At 52.6% G+C, this 18539-nt stretch overlaps 1 protein-coding gene across 1 annotated transcript in view; it reads left to right on the top strand.

The window, feature by feature from the left end:
• Window positions 1-18539, top strand: part of WDFY4 (WDFY family member 4) — a gene marked incomplete at its 5' end in the record, with an annotated part of 233604 nt that overhangs the window by 204969 nt on the left and 10096 nt on the right. The window contains 8 exons of the mRNA XM_080688457.1: window positions 765-882; window positions 1688-1797; window positions 7835-7988; window positions 8180-8271; window positions 12565-12777; window positions 14891-15038; window positions 16891-17075; window positions 17292-17450. Coding sequence (XP_080544583.1) covers window positions 765-882; window positions 1688-1797; window positions 7835-7988; window positions 8180-8271; window positions 12565-12777; window positions 14891-15038; window positions 16891-17075; window positions 17292-17450 — 1179 coding nt within the window. The remainder of the gene's footprint in view (window positions 1-764; window positions 883-1687; window positions 1798-7834; window positions 7989-8179; window positions 8272-12564; window positions 12778-14890; window positions 15039-16890; window positions 17076-17291; window positions 17451-18539) is intronic.

Genomic DNA, 18539 nt, shown 5'->3' with positions numbered 1-18539 from the left:
CCTCTGGCCAGCCTGGCTCTGCAGGTGTGAGGTAGACACAGGCCCTTCCTCTCCGGGGAATGGCTAGTGACAAGGATTTGGGGCATAAACACCTCCATACAGACGTGCAAGCCCAGGAAACACAGTCCCTTCCGCTCACACCAAGCATCTCTGCTAAAATGAAATATCGAGGACACCTGGCCTGCACCCTCTCAGGCACCACTGCTGTGTTCCCAAGGGCAGGGGAGGGCAGCGTGCCGGACCTTCATTGCCGGGAGGGGCGTGTCCTCCACAGAGATGAGGCTGTCCCTCCACTTTTCTCCCCAAACAGACGACTTCTCACTTCCTACTTGAAGCAAACTGCTCTGGAGGACTGTGCCCAGTGCCTCATAGACAACAGGGTTTCTTTTGAAAGTTTCTTCTTAGGAACTGGTGGTGGTGAACCGGGAACTTGTGATCACTCTGATTTGGGTGAACCGGGAACAGGTTCAGTGTGAACTCAATCTTCCCTCCTCTCCTTTCCCATCTCCCTCCTTCCCCTCCTCTCATTCTCCATCTCCCTCCTTCCCCTCCTCTCCTTTTCCATCTCCCTCCTCTTCAGCCTGTGGATCACTGGCTCTAGGGCCATAAACCCCCACTCCCCTGCTAATCACTGGAGGGGGTCAGATCAAATGACACTCAACCAGTGAAGAGAACCATAAAACTAAAGAGCGTGTCTCCTGAAGTCTCGCTGGGGCACGTGAGAGTCTCGGGGAGTTAACTCCAGCTGCACATCTGCCTTTCAGACATTGAACTTGACAAACCCCAAGACGTTTCGGGACCTTTCAAAGCCCATGGGAGCCCAGACAAAGGAAAGAAGGCTGAAGTTCATCCAGAGGTTTAAAGAAGTGGAGAAGACGGAAGGTGGGTAGATGCCTGCTCATTGCTCTCTGCAATGCGCTTCATCTGGTTGCACTGAAGGGACCATGGACACCAGCCTTGAAATAATTATACTTGAATAGAGAACCTTTCATCCCCTGGTCTCACCCTGGCTGTGTGCAAGAACTGCCGGGAGAGCTATTAAAGCTACTGAGTCTGGCCCCATCTCTAGAAATCCTGCGTTAGAGAAGTCAGGGGTACAGCCAGGATGAGAAGCAGTGTGCTCAGAGCTCACACCCCGTGCGCCATGCACTGTGCGCTGTGCGCCATGCATGGGACAGGAAAGGCAGGAGGGGACCTTATGCTCAGCTTCCCCTCCCAGGCCCAGGCCAACCTGCATGCATGCAAACAGCGACCCATCTCAAACGGGACCCTGACCCACAGGGAGCTCGAGCGACTCCTTGGAGATCATCACCTTCACATGTCAGAGCCCAGACGTGGTTCGTCCGCTGGGCCCCTGTACAATCCTGCCCGTTCCTCTGCCCCTGTGCCCTTATTGCCCTAATGTTTTTCTTATGTCTGTTCACTTAGTGCATGCATTTTTAGGAGGAATTTTCCTATCCTGCTTTGATTGGGGGGTGGTGCAGCTGAGGGGCTTGAATGGGCTTTTCACCCGGGGTGGCCGTTGGCCAGACTGTAACGGCACCTGTGCACAGAGCCCGGGCGCCACCGGCCTGCAGGTTCTCTTGGGGCAGGACCCATGCTTGCTGCTAATTCCTGAGCACCACGCGGTCCATCTGTGCCTGCCCAGCACAGGCGGGAACGTCACGAGGGCCGTCCTCTCTTGCAGGAGACATGACTGTCCAGTGCCACTACTATACTCACTACTCCTCGGCCATCATCGTTGCCTCCTACCTGGTCCGGATGCCGCCCTTTACCCAGGCCTTCTGTGCTCTGCAGGTGAGCTCCCGCCCCAACACACACACACACACACACACACACACACACACACACAGCCACGGCCACGTCTCACAGACTCGGCCTGAGCAGGCCAGCGAGCAGTCGGTGCCCCAGCGAGGGCACAGTGGTACTGCTGCTGCGTTTAATCAGAAGCTGAAATAAAGTGCTGTGTTAATTAAGTCACAGCCGGTGTGAAGTCGGCTGCTACCAGCGGTGGGGAAGGGTTTTCAGAACCACCTGAGGAGAGATGGCTGGTTTTCCTGTAAGACATATGATCACTGCAGGCAGAGCTGAGAGCCACAGGCACGTGGCCGACCCAGGCTGTCACCTCTGAGCCTCTGGGGCCCGCGGGGTCTGGGCAGAGATGTGCAGAAAATGAAGGTATAATTCTTACTATTCTGACTCAGGGAGGGCTGTTAGAAAAGGCAGAAGTAATAGAGTCATGCAGACTGGGGACAGAGTCCTGGCTCTAGAACTTTCTAATTGGAACAGTGCTGAGGAACCGAGCCTCATTTCTCCTGGCTCCGCAGGTATGAGGGCGAGACCCGACCTGGGGACTATCTGGCCACCCAAATGCTCCCCTCAGGTCCTCTCCTCCCACAGAGGAGGCAGCAGGCTTTTCCAGGACCTTTGTGGGTTTTGCTTGTTGACTAAAAGGCCATGACCCACAGGTAGGAAAGCTAATGGCTACTCTGGAGTCAGCCCATCCTCAATCAGGAGCAAGGCTGATGAGCTGAACTGGTCCATGGGTCTCCCAAGTCTGCCATGGGACCCACAGCTCGGAGCTCAGTGGACAGCAGAGCTGGGTTTTCTGAGAAGCCCACAGAAAGCTGAGCGTGTCTCAGCTGTGAAACCACGGATGCAGCTCTTTCCATCCTGGCCCCCACCCTCCACCTCCCCCACACTCCACCTGCCACTTGCAATAGCCTCCACATCCCTCCTCCTCTTTGAGCCTCTGGTTACCTCCCCTTGCACACTGAGGTTGTCCCACACCCAGGATCACTTCCCATGGTCCTTAGCCGGTCACGGGAAAGGGACCCAGGGTTGGGCTCATTCCACACCCCTTCCTGTGTGCCTGGAACAGCACGAGGTACATCACACACATGGGCATACACACGCACACTTACACACTTTACACTCACCCGCACACTGACACACACCCACACTCACCCACACTTACAGCCACAACAGTCATCCAGGTGTGCAGAGGAGGCCATGGGAGGTTAAAGGGATTAAGAAACTCAAGTTCATACTGCGAGTGGATGCTAAGATTCCCACCCAAGTTGGCTCGGTTCCAAAGCTAAGGTGATTTCCTCCCACACTGCCTCTGATGGCAGAGGACAGCAGCGTTAGTCAGCTGATGGACCCACAGGTCCTGTAAGTGAGCGTTCTCATGGGACGCTTCTAAATGACTGGAAACGGACCTGTCAAGAGAACGGTATCAGCCTGTGCTACAACTGGTCCCGGTACTTCAGTGTGGGGTGGGTTGATTTTGGACAGTGTCACCTGGAAGGGAGAATGGCTTTTCTAGCACATGCTATAACAGTATCTGTGAGTGTCCTTGAGCACATGCAGGCACTGGAATTTCTGTGCCTGTGGGTTAAGAATGGATGGGATGTGCTTGTAATATAGTTTCCTGCCCACATTGGATTGGGGTTGGAGAATGTCGCGACTGGAGGGCCCAGCAGGGATGCGGGTGCACACAGACGTCCTCCGGCCTCCGCAGTGTTTCCTTCTCAAGTAACAGACCTTCATTGGGGATTTCCCTCTGATTTCAATTCTTGTCAACATTCAGCAGCAGATATGTCAGTCACATCTTCCATCATCATGTTTTTAATTTTGATTCATCTAAAAATTAGATTATTGTGTGAGTGTAGGTGAGTGAGAATGTGAGTGTGTGAGTGTGGGCAAGTGAGAATGTTGAGTGTGGGTGAGTGTAGGAAAATCTAGTGCCTCTTAAAATATTTTGATTGAGGAAGGATACCTAGGGTCATATTCTTTTTTTTTTTTTCTTAAGTTTAATTTATTGGGGTGATATTGGTTAATAAAATCATACAGGTTTTAGGTGTACAATTCTACAATACATCATCTATATATTGTATTGTGTGTTCACCACCCCAAGTAAAGTCTCCTTCCACCACCATTTCCCCCCTTTGCCCTCTTCTACCTGCCCCTCGCCCCGACTTTCCCTCTGGTAATCACCATACCATTGTCTGTGTCTATGAGTTTCTTTCTTTCTTTCTTTTTTGCTTAATCCTTTCATTTTGTCACTCATCCTCCCAACGTCCCTCCCCTCTGACAGCTGTGAGTCTGTTCTCTGTATCCATGAGTCTGTTTCTATTTGTTTGTTAGTTTATTTTGTTCATTGGATTCCACATATAAGTGAAATCATGTAATATTTATCTTTCTCTGATTGGCTTATTTCTCTTAACATAATGCTCTACAGGTCCATTTATGTTGTCACAAAGGATACAATTTCCTTTTTACAGCTGCTTGGTATTCCATTGTGCAAAAGCACCACAGCTTTTTTATCCACTCAACTATTGATGGGCACTTGGGTTGCTTCCCGATCTTGGCTATTGTAAATAACACTGAAATGAACATGGGGGTGCATACATCCTTTGGAATCAGTGTTTTAGGTTTTTTTCAGATAAATTCCCAGAAGTGGAATTGCTAGGTCATAAGGCAGTTCCATTTTTAATTTTTTGAGGAATCTTCATACTGTTTTCTATGGTGGCTGCTCCAATCTGCATTCCCACCAACAGTGCAGAAGATTCCCTTTTCTCCACATCCTCACCAGCAACAGCCATTCTGCCAGGTGTGAGGTGATATCTCATTGTGGTCTTAATTTGCATTTCTCTGATGATTAGTGATATTGAGTGTCTTTTCATATGTCTATTAGCTATCAGTCTATCCTCTTTGGAAAAGTGTTTATTCAGGTCCTTTGCCCATTTTTTTAATTGGATTTCTTTTTGGTGTTGAGTTGTCTGAGTACTTTATAAATATCGAATATTAATGCCTTATCAGATGTATCTTTGGTGAATATGTTTTCCCATTCAGTGGGTTGTCTTTTCATTTTGTTGATGGTTTCCTTTGCTGTGTAACAACTTTTAAGTTGCATGTAGTCCCATTTGTTTATTTTTTTTTTCTTCCATTTCCCTGGCCCAAGGAGATATGTGAGAGAAAAATAATGATATAAGAAATGTCTGAGATTTCACCGCCTGTTTCCTTCTGGAATTTTTATGGTTTCTAGTCTAACAATTAAGTCTTTAATCTATTGTGAGTGTATTCTTATATATGGTATAAGAAGGTGGCCTTCTTCTGAGCCCTTAAGTATTCAAAGTATCTTTCTGGAGTCTTTACATATGAGCAATATCATAGCCGGGCACACATCCAATCCAAAGCTCATGTCTTTGCCTCAGAACCCCAGCCTTGGCCCCTCGCCTTCTGGCGTAGTGTCACGTGGGAAAGTCTGCGGCAAAGAACAGTCTGGCCCTTCGTTGCAAATGATGATCTGTTGTTCTTTTTTGCTCTGTTAGGATACACATAGGCTCCATTGCTCCTGATGACTAAGCGCATCTGCAGAATAGCGTTAGGAGCCGATCCTGGTTCAGCAATTCTCTCTGATCACTTGGCTTCCATCGCATCTCTAGACTGAATTGTGTTGCTCTATGTTGTTTCGCTTGGGACTTTCCTCATGAAAAGGCACTTTTAAACCTTAATTGCGCCCCTGTGCCCCATTCTTTCTCTCCCCTGTTTCCTTCTACCTCCTCTTCCTTTTTCCTCCTGCCTGTCCTGAGGCAAGCCCCGGGGGCCTCCTGCTGGCAGCCTTGGGCTTGTCAGCCACAGACTCCCACCAGCACGGCAGCTCCTTCCCAGGGCTCTGGCGCGGCTCTTGTATTGCAGGAGTGAGAAAGTCCATTAATTTTGAAACAAATGTATGCAAATACGTTTATTAATATAGGAAATAGGAAAATCAGTTATTGCTTCCTTTATAAATAATACAGGCTTAAGTTTTAAAGATATTACTTTTGCTAAAATGCATTAGACAGCTGTGAAAAAATAACACTTTTCTTTGTGGTAATATCTTTAACCAGATTTGTAGCACTAACAATATTTCCTATGTATATATTATTTTTATTTAATACAGGTAATCTTTTTATTACCAAATCCTATTGCTTCTCAGGAGGTTACCATCAGCACTCATAAAAGCTGCACCACGAGAGCGGGGCGGGAGGGGCCTCCATCTCCCACGCCGAGGGCTGGAGCTGCAGATCAAACACACAAATGCGTTTGCGTGATACGTTTCAGGGAGCCGCTCGGAGGTGCAGACTATTTAAAAACGCTCTCCCCCGTTTTGTTTCCATTTCTATATGAATCCAGCGGTGGCGCAGCCCCTAATTTCACCCGAGAGCAGAGTGGCCTTGGAGGAAGGCCCATCAGTGAGCTGCCATGTCCCGTGTCCTGCTTGTCAGAGCAGCAGGGGCAGTGGGGTCTCTAGGTGTCCCTGTCCCTGTGCAGAGTGACCCACTGAACCATGGGATCCTCACATCTGATTTGGAAAGTTGACCAGCAGCCCGATGCCCAGGTTGGCACCTTGGGAGTGTGTGCCAGGCCCCGTGTTCCCCGGTGAACCCGAAGAGGCAGAGCAGGGCCTTTGGCAGTGCAACCAGGGCTCTGACCCCGTGCGGCCACCCACTGCTTTGTCAGGAACCGCTGAGCCCGCTTTCTGGTCTGCAAGTGAAAGTGCCGGTTCTTTCTGGTGCCTGCCGCTGGACCGCGCAGCTGTGTGCAGTGCCTGACGCTGGCCGAGACAAGGCCTGCCTCCTCGACCTTCATCCACGTGCAGCTGCTCCACTTCACTTAGGTACACAGGGACATATGATTACAGTTGTTCATATGAAAAATAATGCAATCATTAATAAGTAACAATACAGGAATAAACTGTTCCATGTTCTCACAACTGCAAATCTCCTTGGCCCGCCCTGTATGCTGCTAGGAAAGCTTAGGCCACTGGAAAGTGAGGCAGTGTGGGGAGCAAGGGGGACCGACTGTGTAGTTCTGCCCCCTTGTTCCTGGAGCCACGTGTGCGCTCTGCAGAAGCTGAAAGAGGCCCGGCCTTCCTGCCAGGCACGAGCGCTTTCCTAGGGGGCCCTGAACTGAGGTGGACCCAAGCCCTAATCAGAAACCCTTTCCTGGAGACCCTCTGCCCGCAGTGCCTCCATTCCTCCAATGGGGACCTCTCTGCCACCTCTGATCCCCAAGGCCACGTGATGAATGAGAAGAACAGGGAATCAAAAAACTCCCCTAAGCCTTACCTGGCCCAGTAGAAGCTGCCAAGCTCAGGCGTGCCTGGAGCCACCTGTGAAAACGTCCCTGAAGCAAGGCCGCCTTGGCTGAGCCGCAGCCCTCTCTTCACACACCAGCGGCCATCCCTTAAAGGCCGCTGTGCCTCTAGCCTCCACCTCCAGACCTGCTCTCCCTCTCGGGGTTGCTATGTTCCATGTTGCCATGCTAGGCCGATGGCCCTGACCTAACCTGCTTCCCCCTCTGTTTCTTGTCCTATAGTTAGCCGTGTCCTCCGTCCCTGGGCTTGTCGACTCCCCAGGGGTCCACTTCTCCACGAAACCAACTCTGACCCACGTGTAGACTGTCTGAGCTGCTTTCGGTCCTGTATTGGTTCTTTGGACCCTGTCTTTGCGCCCGATTCAGAGCTGGCCCTCAGCAAATGTGGGGAGTGGTCAGACACATGGCCGTGGTTTCCTCTCTGGTCTGCCCCCTTTATTGCAGTTATCATTCATGCATCCTCTGTGGAAGCTCCCAGCACAACCAGAGAACAGTGGGGCGAGTAGATGCATGAGGAGCCATCACACGCAGGCACTGACTAGGAATGAGTGCACGTGGGGGAATGAATGACAAGTCCCAGTGGCAGGCCCACGTCTCAGCCACAGATGGGCAGATGGAGGCCCACACCAGTGGGCCGCATGGCCAGGGTTCTCACCATGGGCAGCTCTCCATGCCACTCCTTTCCTCTCAGGGTGGGAGCTTTGATGTAGCAGACAGAATGTTCCACAGCGTGAAGGGCGCGTGGGAGTCGGCCTCCAGAGAGAACATGAGTGACGTGCGGGAGCTGACCCCAGAGTTCTTCTTCCTGCCCGAGTTCCTCACCAACTGCAACGCCGTGGAGTTTGGTGAGCAGAGGCCGGGGAGGTGGCAGGCTCTTCCCCACAGTTCAGGGCTGTGTCACCATCTTTGCTGAGCAACACAGCCCATAGCCCCATCTGCACAGATCAGTGTCCTGGACAGCACAGCGTTACGCCCTCGTTCCTAGTCCAGTTTGCACTCCCATTTACAAAAGCCCTGCTGTATCTCACCCACTCAGGCTGCATGCAGGACGGGACGGCACTGGGAGACGTGCAGCTCCCGCCCTGGGCAGATGGGGACCCGGGGAAATTCATCAGCCTACACAGACAGGTGAGTTGAGCAGGGTCTCCCAAAGTCCCCGGAACCTTGCGTGAAGACCTCAGCATATCCTCAGTCTCGAGGGATACTTTCTGGGTAATTGGGGAGCTTGCCACGAGCGCTTCTGAGGCCCTTTTGTCCGGAGAGCTCCTGCCCTGTTGGCAAGAGAATGCTTGGGTCTGCGCTCTTCTGAGAGCTCCAGGAGGCTTTGTCCTTGTGCTGTTTTCCTCAGGGGTCACTGGGGAAGCAAATTCAGATTCCTGGATCTGGAGGGCAAGTCAGTGTCTTCAGTCGGCCCTGTAGGAAGGGCCACACCCTGGGCCAAACTTCCCAGGATAATTCAGAGGGGGACTGGAGGCTCCGGAGGCCCCCACTGGCCAAAGGATTCACCAGGCCTAGGAGGACTTGGCTTTTTACCCAGAGAGGCTGATGGGGGAAGGGCAGAGGCCATTTATGCTGGGTTAGCGTAAACACATGAAAAAATGTTCAACATCAGTCGTCGGGGAAGCATACATTAAAACTACAATGGGATGCCAACACACAAGAATGGCTAAAAGGTAAAATGCAGATAAAACCAAGAGTAGGCAAGAGCATGAAGCAACCAGAACCCATCATGCATTGCTGACAGGAAAAGCAAAGTAGTCCAGCCAGCTTGAAAAACACTTTGGCCATTTCTTAGAGAGATGAGGTGCATTTGCTACAACAATTCTACTTGTGACTGTTTGCCCAAGAGAAATGAAAATGTGTCCACAGAACGTATGTACATGAGACTTCATCCGTTTTATCCATACTAGTAAAAAACCAAGCCACACTAGTGTTTATCAACTGGTAAAGGATCAACAAGTAGTAAACCTGGAGGGTGGTTCCCTGAAAGACCCCCCTTGGAGCCTGCCTAGGGCGGCAGCCTTTTCTTCAGTGGCACTTGTCAAAAACAACCAGAAACAATTAACACTGTGGCTGACAGAGGCAGTAGATACTAATCAGCAAATGATATTTTGGCTAACTATAAAGCTTAAATGGGGAATGAGCTGTTTCTAGGAGGCCTTGAAAGACTTAGAAATGTCCCTGGGAACCTAGAAGGACACACACTGCAGGGCTGTTTTCATGCACAAGGCTGTGCTCATGCTTAAGAAAGACCCAAAATGGCCCTACGCCCTCACTTCTGGCTGACATCCAGGCTCAGTGCAAATGAAGGGAAAGGCAGATTTTGTCATTGTCTGGCTGAACATTGAAACCACTCCCTAACATTCAAAGAGAACCCCTTGCCCTAGCTGGTTTGGCTCAGAGGCTAGAGTGTTGGCCCATGGACCAAAGAGTCCCAGGTTTGATTCTGGTCAAGGGCATGTACCTCAGTTGCAGGCTAAATTTTCTGACCCAGGTTGGGCACCTGCAGGAGGCAACCAATCGCTGTGTCACTCTCACATTGATATTTCTCTCTGTGTGTCATGTGTTTCTCTGCCTTCCTTTCACTTTCTCTAAAAATCATTGGGAAAATATCCCCATGTGAGGATTAACAAAAAGAAAGCGAGAGAGAGAGAGAGAGAGCGCCCCTTGGCAGTCTGAGACGTACTGGTTTTGAGTATTTAAAGAAATCTTCGTCCATTTATTAACTGACATTAAGCTAACAGAGCAGAGCCTTCAGTGGCCACACACAACAAACAATACAGACGTCATAGAACTCGTTCAGAAAGGTCACTAAACAAACAACCGTGATAACAAGCCCCAGGAGAGGGGAGAGTCTGATTTCTAGAATTACCACATGGTATTATTTAAAGACTCAATGTTCTGTAGGGCATGCAAAGTAAAAGGAAGTGTGGGCCATGCAAAGGTGGGGGAAAACAGTCAACAGAACTACACTGAAGCAAATCCAAACTTACTAGACAAAGACATTACATCAGCTATTGAAAATATGTTCCAAGAATTAAATAAAACCATGTCTAAAGAATTAAGGGGCAGTATGATAATTATGTCTCACCCATAGAGAATATCAATAAAGAGATAAAAGTATAGAAAGGAGGCAAATAGAAATCATGAAGTTGAAAATGAACTAAAATGAAAATTTCAGTAGAGGAAATGAATAGCAGGTTTGAGCAGACATAGGAGAGAATCAGCAAACTTTAATTATAAATCAATTAAAAATATCAAGTCTAAGAAAAAAAATAAAAATTAATAAAGAAAAATAAACAGAGCCTAGAGACCTGTAGAATGTCATCAAGTACATTAACATACACATAAGGAACTACCAACAGGAAAGGAGAGAGAGGGGCAGAAAGAATATTTGAAACAATAATGTCCAAAAATATCCCAAATGTATGCAATGCATTAATTTATATATCCAAGACACTCAAGAAATTCCACGAAGGATAAACTCAAAGAGATCCACACTCAGACATAATGTAAACTGCCCATGATAAAGTCAAGGGAACCCAGGCTGGGGGTGGAGCAGGTGGAAGGTACCCTCACCTCCTCCCAGGGCCACATTAGAATTGCAACTAAATTATAAAAGAATAAACCTGAATAGCCAATGAAAGACTAGCTGACTAGAAGTCTTGTAACTGAAAACTTATAAAGGAAGTCACATCTAGACTGGTAGGTAGGGTGGCGCTTTCCCAAGCTGACTGCCTCTAAATGGGAACTAAGCTTCACCCCTCTCAGGAGCAGCTCACACTGGGAGCCAGCACATCTGCCTGCACCACAGGTGACACCTGACAGGAAGCAGAAAGGATTTAGCGAGGGCATCCAGGCATGCTCCACCCTTCCTTCATGGGTACAGCCCAGTGGACAGTGCTGGCTCAGAGGAGGGCACCCAGGTTGGAAGTATTTCTCAACAGCTGCCACACAGGAGCAAGAGAAAATGTGGGGCAGTGCTTGCATGTCCCAGTGCACCCGAGAGGTGGTACCTATGTCTGCTGAGCAGAGCCCAAGATCTGCCATCTCTCTTTATGACTTTAGCTCTCACCTCTCAGTTCCTTCAGCTTCACTTTCCATGACTTTTACCTCCGTTCGACCTAAAGCCACCCATTCCCAGAGGCACACCTTAACCCAAATATAACTGCTCTGTCTTCAAAATCACTCACTCAAACATCCCAATTGGTGAAAGCCACATCCTCACCTTGCTGGTACTTAACTACTTCCTACGATTATCTCCCCCTCCCCCCACCCCCAGTACAGACAGTCCCTATGCTAATTCTGTCTGCTTCCTGTCAGGTGTCACAGTGGTGGCAGGCAGATGTGCTGAGAGCGGTGAAGTGTAGGTCCCAGGTGGAGGCTGCAAGCATCGAGACAGGCTCCGTGGCTGAGTCTGGAGCATCTGTTCTCCTGCCTGGGGACAGAGAGAGCGTCTGCGAATGGACACAATGTGCCTCGAGACCTCGCCTTGGCCCTCTAGGTGCAAGGGTGAGCTGTTCTTGCTGCCGTGTGCCCTGGGCTGCACAGAGGCACGCCCATCAGGAGAGCTCATGTTCCTGGGGGCTTTGCTGCACCGCAGAGACAGATTCTAGCATTTCCCTTCCAGGAATGACTTAGGAAGGGCCCAGACCATAGTCGGTAACTCCTAGTACTTGAGTGCAGTGAGGTCTGCTCAGCGAGGCTGGATACCCCTGTGGAGTTCTGAGGTCTGAGGGTTCGGGGCTAGGACAGTAGTTTCAAAAATCACATATGAGCCTGCCCAAAAAGTGGAGTAATCATTTCTGCCAGCGAAAGGGGGTGCTCATGGGCAGACAACACACTTAAACCCCAAGCCGTGCCTGGTACCTGGTGGGTGATTATGGCAGCTGATACCATGTGGAGATCACTGTGCACCAGGCAGGAGCACAAACTCATCTGCACAGGAACCCACTGAGAAGGCACTAGCACCGTCCTGTTTCACAGACGAGGAAACTGAGGGACAGAGGTGTTAGGGAGCGTGAGTGGCAGTGCTGGCTCCTATCCTCTCTGAGTGTGTTCTCCGCCCCGCAGGGCCTGGCCTCAGCTGCCCGGCACTTGGTCAGGGTCAGCGTGCCCTTCCTCTTGGTCAGATATGATCAGGTCTCTCCTGTTGGCACAGAGATTCTGGTCCTCAGGGTTACTTTCTGGAGTAGATGAGTAGGTGGTGGGAACAGCCACCTCTTTTACACCAGCTGGAGGCAGGAATCGGTGGTTCGTGGGTGGCCCGCACATCTGCCCACTGAGAACTCGCCAAGTGCAGGGAGGCGTGCCTCATCTCCTGGGAGAGCCAGCGCCCTGCACCTGAGCCTTTGCTCTGTGCAGTGGGCATGTGCACCTCGGAGGGGCCTACATTTTCATGCTCATTGGCTTTGCTTCCAGGCTTTGGAAAGTGACTTCGTCAGCGCCAACCTCCACCACTGGATCGACCTCATTTTCGGGTTCAAGCAGCAGGGGCCGGCCGCGGTGGAGGCGGTGAACACCTTCCACCCCTACTTCTATGGAGACAAAGTGGACCTCGGCAGCATTGGGGACCCCCTGATCAGGAACACCATCTTGGGGTTTGTCAGCAACTTTGGACAGGTGCCCAAACAGGTACAGCATGCCATGTCCTTTGTCTTCCTTCGTCAAATAAGTGTGCACAGCGTGAGCTTGGGGGAGAGAGAGGACATTTTCTCCTGGGATGGGAGCGATGAGAGGACAAGAGGACCAAACAGGCAGGTGGTCTCCGATCACCCTCCTGTGCCCTCAGTGTCAAGGCTGGCCCTCAATGGCATCGATGATGAAGGTGATGACAGTGTTAATGCTAATGTGGAGGCTACATTCACCTCCGATGCACCTGAGGACACTGAGATAGACCCACAGGACTTAATTTTTTAGTGCATCCACCCCTAGAGCTGCTGTGAAGATCCAATGAGGGAAGGTGTCAAGGGCTCGGAAGTCCCTGGGATATGGTTAGCACTCAACAGGTGTTACTCATTAGTGTGGTGGCCTCACTGAATTCTTTCATAAGCTCTGTGTAAGGAATTATTCTTTCACAGATGTGGACACCGAGGCTCAGAGGCTAAATAAGTTGCCTACAATTGCACCATGAGCAGGTGACAGAGGGAGAGCTCTGGCCTCACCTGTCTGCTACAGAACCCAGGTTGCATGGCCCCTCAGCTGGCCCCGGGCCCTGGTGAGACTTCAAGGTCTCATGTGGGCCTGTGCCCCGCTGGCCCCACCCCTCAGGACAGGCACAGAGCAGTGTGGGCTGTGCATCAGGTGGGCACCCGATGAATGGCATGAGAGAGAGTGAAATAGTTGTTTACTTGATGCTAGCTCTGTGGATCTCCGCTCAGTTCGGTGTGGAGAAATATCACCCCTGAGCACCGCCACCTAGGCGCAGAAGCCTGGCCCCCAGCCGCCGCCCGCCGGGCAGTCAGAGGCCACCCTGAGGACGGAATGCACAAGACCCGCCAATGCCAGGACTACCCTGGGAGCGCCTGCCTCGCAGGAGAGCTGGACAGGAGCCTCTCAATTAACGTGAACGAATGGCCTCTCTGCTGCCTGGGCACAGGGGACAGGCTGTGTTTGCTCGGCTCCTGGCGGGGCATGTGGAAGGCCCGAGGGTGCCTTGGACAGCGGAACGCTGGTGCACCCAAATGCAGGTTCTCAGGGAAGGCTTGCGAGAAGGAGGATCTTTCAGGAGAGAAGCTTGGGTAGCCTGATTTTATTTCTTTCATTTAAAAAATAGAATAATACCGATAAAGCAATGAAATAATTCAAAATAGCAGTCACCCCCACCTGTGTTCTGTGTTATTGACCACAAGGAAAAGTGCTGACGCATGCCAGGGCCACGCTTGGTGGCTCTGCTGGGCAGGGAGGAGTTCCGTAGTCAATACTCACGTCAAATCACCTCTGGTTTCTGTCTCTGCATCACCCACCAAGCCCTATGAGGTAGTTCAGCATCTGAGGGAGGGCTTAGCAGAGCCGGAGCCAAGGCTGCTCCGAGGCCTAGCGGCCCACCGAGCCCCATCTGTGCCCGGGCGCCCCTCTGAGGCCAGCCCCCACCTCAGCCCCGGCATCCTGGCACCCAGCAGGAACTCAGGCACGGAGGTCCCGGTGGCGGGCTGGGCTGCACACCCGGCCCAGCGAGGATTCCGCAGGCAGCGCGCCCTCACCCTCACCCTCCTGCTTTGCCTGCTTATGCTAAAAGTTTGGCATTGGGGACAATTTGACAATAGAAGTCCAAGAAAAAGAAATAAGAAAGGCCACTAGTGGGGTATGCCTATGCTCTTTGAAATACTCAAATTCCTGATGCCAGGAGGTGTGCTGCACAGAGTATCGGGAGAGGGAACGCATGGGGATTGCTCCAGCAGATGGGGAGGGCGGCGTGGTCTGGAAGGGAGAGGGCCCTTCTGGCTCCCGGTCCAGAGGCAGCTCCAGGGCAGGGCCCCCAGTGAGCTCTCCTTGTCCCAGGCAGCCCTGAAGCCCGTGGAGCTGTGCCCGCCAGTCCTGCACTGTGGCCTTGAGAGGAACCGCTGCTCGGACCGCAAGCCCCTCGTCTTAGCATCCCAGGGTTCAGGCAGGGGGTTCTGTTTATGCTGATGATGCCCCTGAGCGCAGGTCCAGGCCAGGCGCACGGAACAGAGGTGTGGCTGCTACTTGACATGGCCAGCTTTTCCTCTAGTGTCGGCCCTAACACTCTGTCCCCTTGTCTCTCCAGCTCTTCACCAAACCCCACCCGGCCCGGACGGCGGCAGGGAAGCCCTCACCTGGAAAGGATGTCACCACGCCTTTGAGCCTGCCGGGCCACCCACAGCCCTTTTCCTACAGCCTGCAGTCCCTGCGGCCCTCCCAGGTCACAGTCAAAGGTGAATACTAGCCCTGCTTGGTTTAGTTCTAGTTTTACGGCTGTCCCTTCAGGACCAGCTCCTCCGGGGCTTGGTACAGATTGGGGAGCTCCATCTGACTGAGTCTGGGGTCGAAACAGGAACCTGGGGAGGCCTCTGCTCTGAGAGGAACTCTGTCCAAGATGAACTCCATCAGACCTGACGTCTAGGACCCACCTGTCTGTCCGTGTGTGTATCTATCTGAGACACCCCTCTCTCTTTCAAGTAAACACACACACACACACACACACACACTCCCCTCTACTCTTTCATGTACACACACACACACACACACACACTCTCTCTCCTCTACTCTCTCATGTACACACACCCCTCTCTCTTTCATGTACACACACACCCCTCTCTCTTTCATGTATACACACACCCCTCTCTTTCATGTAGATACACACACACACCCCTCTCTCTCTTTCATGTACACACACACCCTTCTCTCTTTCATGTAGACACACACCCCTCTCTTTCATGTAGACACACACAGACCCCTCTCTCTTTCATGTAGACACACACACCCTCTCTCTTCATGTACACACACATGTGCACACACACCCTCTCTCTCTTTCATGTACACATACACACATATACACACACACACACAAACCCCTCTCTGTCTCTCTCTCTCTCACACACACACACCCTCCTCGCTTTCCAAGCTGAGTGGAGAGGCCCCAGGTTTCCCAAGGGAGGGTTGCAGCCTCCTGGCCTGGTACCTGCAGTCACAGTTGCTCGTGGCACCAGGTGGGCCTGCAGCCCATTAACAGGAGGATGTGCCTGGGACTGATTGCTTGGGTGTGGGTTCCAGCCCGACACTTCCTAGAAGTCTGATGTCTGTGCCCCCCGGGACATGCACTGATCTGGGAAATACCACTGCATGGAACATTCTGATGCCAGGGAGTGTGTGTGTGTGTGTGTGTGTGTGTGTGTGTGTGTGTGTGTGTGTACATGAAAGAGAGAGAGGGGAGGTGTGTGTGTGTTTATTATATTTTTTTCCATTTGAAGTCCGAGAACAGTATGCTTGCATTCCCAGCCCTGCTAGATCCAGTGCCTGGGAGGGCAGGTAGGACAGAACCCCAAGGCTCCTATGGCTTTGTGCCATCTGTCCCCAGCCCTGGACCCTCCTCCCTTGCCATCATCTCTTTAGAGAATCCCCAGGTTTCCCTGGGGAGGGTTCCTGAAGAGACACTGACAACCTGCAGGGTCACCCACAGCCCTTTTCCTCTACATGGTCACACACTGAGCGCATTGGCTCAGTCAGGGCGGAACTGGGCCAGGGGACACCCTTGGAGGTAGGGGACACCCTCAGGGCCAGGGGACACCCTCGGGGCCAGGGGACACCCTTGGGGCCAAGGAACAGCCTCCAGCCAGGGGCAGCCTCAGGCCAGGGGACACCCTTGGGGCCAGGGGATACCTCAGGCCAGGGGACAGCCTAGGCCAGGGGACACCCTTGGGGCCAGGGAACAGCTTCTGGCCAGGGGACACCTCAGGCCAGGGAACAGCCTCCAGCCAGGGGCAGCCTCAGGCCAGGGGACACCCTTGGGGCCAGGGGATACCCTTGGGGCCAGAGGACAGACACCTCAGGCCAGGGGACACCCTCGGGGCCAGGGGATACCTCAGGCCAGAGGACACCCTCGGGGCCAGGGGACACCTCAGGCCAGCGTCTCTGGAGTGAGGCTGGGAGAGAGGTGCCTCAGCCAGTAAGACCTACATGGGCACGTGCTGTGCTGAGTCCAGTTGCCTGGCCTGGCTCCTCTGGGGTCCCAGCTAAAGGGGTGTGGTCCTTTAATGTGTGTGCTCCTCCATACTGACTGGGGGGCAGATATGTACCTTTTCTCTCTAGGCTCAGAGTCCCCCAAAGGCGCCATTGGCCACATCATCCCCACCGAGAAGAGCGTCCTGGCGGTGGAGAGGGGCAAGCTGCTGATGCCGCCCACCTGGAGCAGGACCTTCTGCTGGGGCGCCGATGACCTCAGCTGCTGCCTGGGCAACTACGGCTCCGACAAGGTGAGGGCCAGGCTGGCTGCCTAGTGATGGGACAGAGGTGTCTGGTAGGTGAGCCAAATGGAAGCAAGTCCCGTGCCCCTGTCCCCCATGTGGCTGTGCCCAAGCCGGAGTGAGAGGTGTCACGTGACTGTGTCAGGGCCCTTGTGGGCTGAGCCTCCGACCACATTCCAAAGAGTAAACTCATGAGATAGTGCGTATCCTGCTTGTCTCCTGCAGATCCTGATGACGTTCGAGAACCTAGCTGACTGGGGCCGCTGTCTGTGTGCCGTGTGCCCATCCCCCACGACAATCATCACCTCTGGGGACAGCACTGTGCTCTGCGTATGGAAACTCAGTATGGCCAAAGGCCGCCCCAGCGGCCTGCACCTCAAGCAGGTACATATCTCAGGCAGGAGTGGAGGCCTAGGCAGGTGTGGTCCCTAGGGCAGGTGTGGTCCCTAGGGCAGGTGTGTTCCCTAGGGCAGGTGTGTTCCCTAGGGCAGGTGTGGTCCCTAGGGCAGGTGTGGTCCCTAGGGCAGGTGTGGTCCCTAGGGCAGGTGTGTTCCCTAGGGCAGGTGTAGTCCCTAGGGCAGGTGTAATGCCTAAGGTAGGGGTGCCCTGGGTAGGTACAGGCCCTCACATGCCCCAAGAGGGAGGTGTGAAGTAAGGGCACCATTCCGTGCCCAAGGTGGATTTGACAATGAGAGGCACCACGTGCACATCAGCGCCAGTGCACCTGGTGTCCTGCCCTCGGGACGTGTGTGAGCCTCTGCCCTGGCACTGTTCTGTGGGCAGCTGCATGTTCCCCTCCACAGCCCTGTAGGTGCTGTTGTCATCCATGCACACGGGGTGGGGGGAGAGGTGCAAGGAGCTTGAATGACTCATCCAAAATCATGGTGCCAGGAAATGAAAGCAGGAGGGGCTGTGGCAGGGCATGCGCAAAGCAGCCGGGGTGGTGGGCAGCAGAGGATTCCTGGTCCACCTCACCAGGTACCACCACTCACAGCGAAGGGCAGGGCACCCACTGCTTCCGGAAGCCTCACTCCAGCATCTGATCTTGTAGAGTAGGTGTTGTCATTCTACTTTCAGAATGGAGCCCAGACAAGTTGGGTCTGCATTCCAGGCCAGGTCTGTCCAACTGTGAATCCCACGCTCTCTCCCTGTGCACTCTCGAACCTGCCCAAGAAGATCCCCAGGGGACACTGCCCATTCTAAACTGCAATGTTGTCTGATGTCTGTTGGTCACTGGCCATGTAGCCCTAACGTAGCAAAACCAAAGCTAATCATACACAGCTGACCACTGACCAGATTTCCTCAGTGGGACACGTTTCACAGGACGTGATCTGGGTTTCTCTGTGTGTCCAGGCCACCCTGGCACCTGGGTGGTGAGCAGTGGCCCTCGGTAGCCATGTGGAGGGATGTGCTGGGGCTGCGCTGGGGTGGGTTCGTCCTGTGGAAGTGGTGGCACCGCTGAGGGGCAGCGGG

This window comes from Plecotus auritus (assembly GCF_963455305.1).
Source record: "Plecotus auritus genome assembly, chromosome: 9".
In the NCBI taxonomy this organism is placed as follows: Eukaryota; Metazoa; Chordata; class Mammalia; order Chiroptera; family Vespertilionidae; genus Plecotus; species Plecotus auritus.
This window is presented reverse-complemented; position numbering and strand designations above follow the sequence as displayed.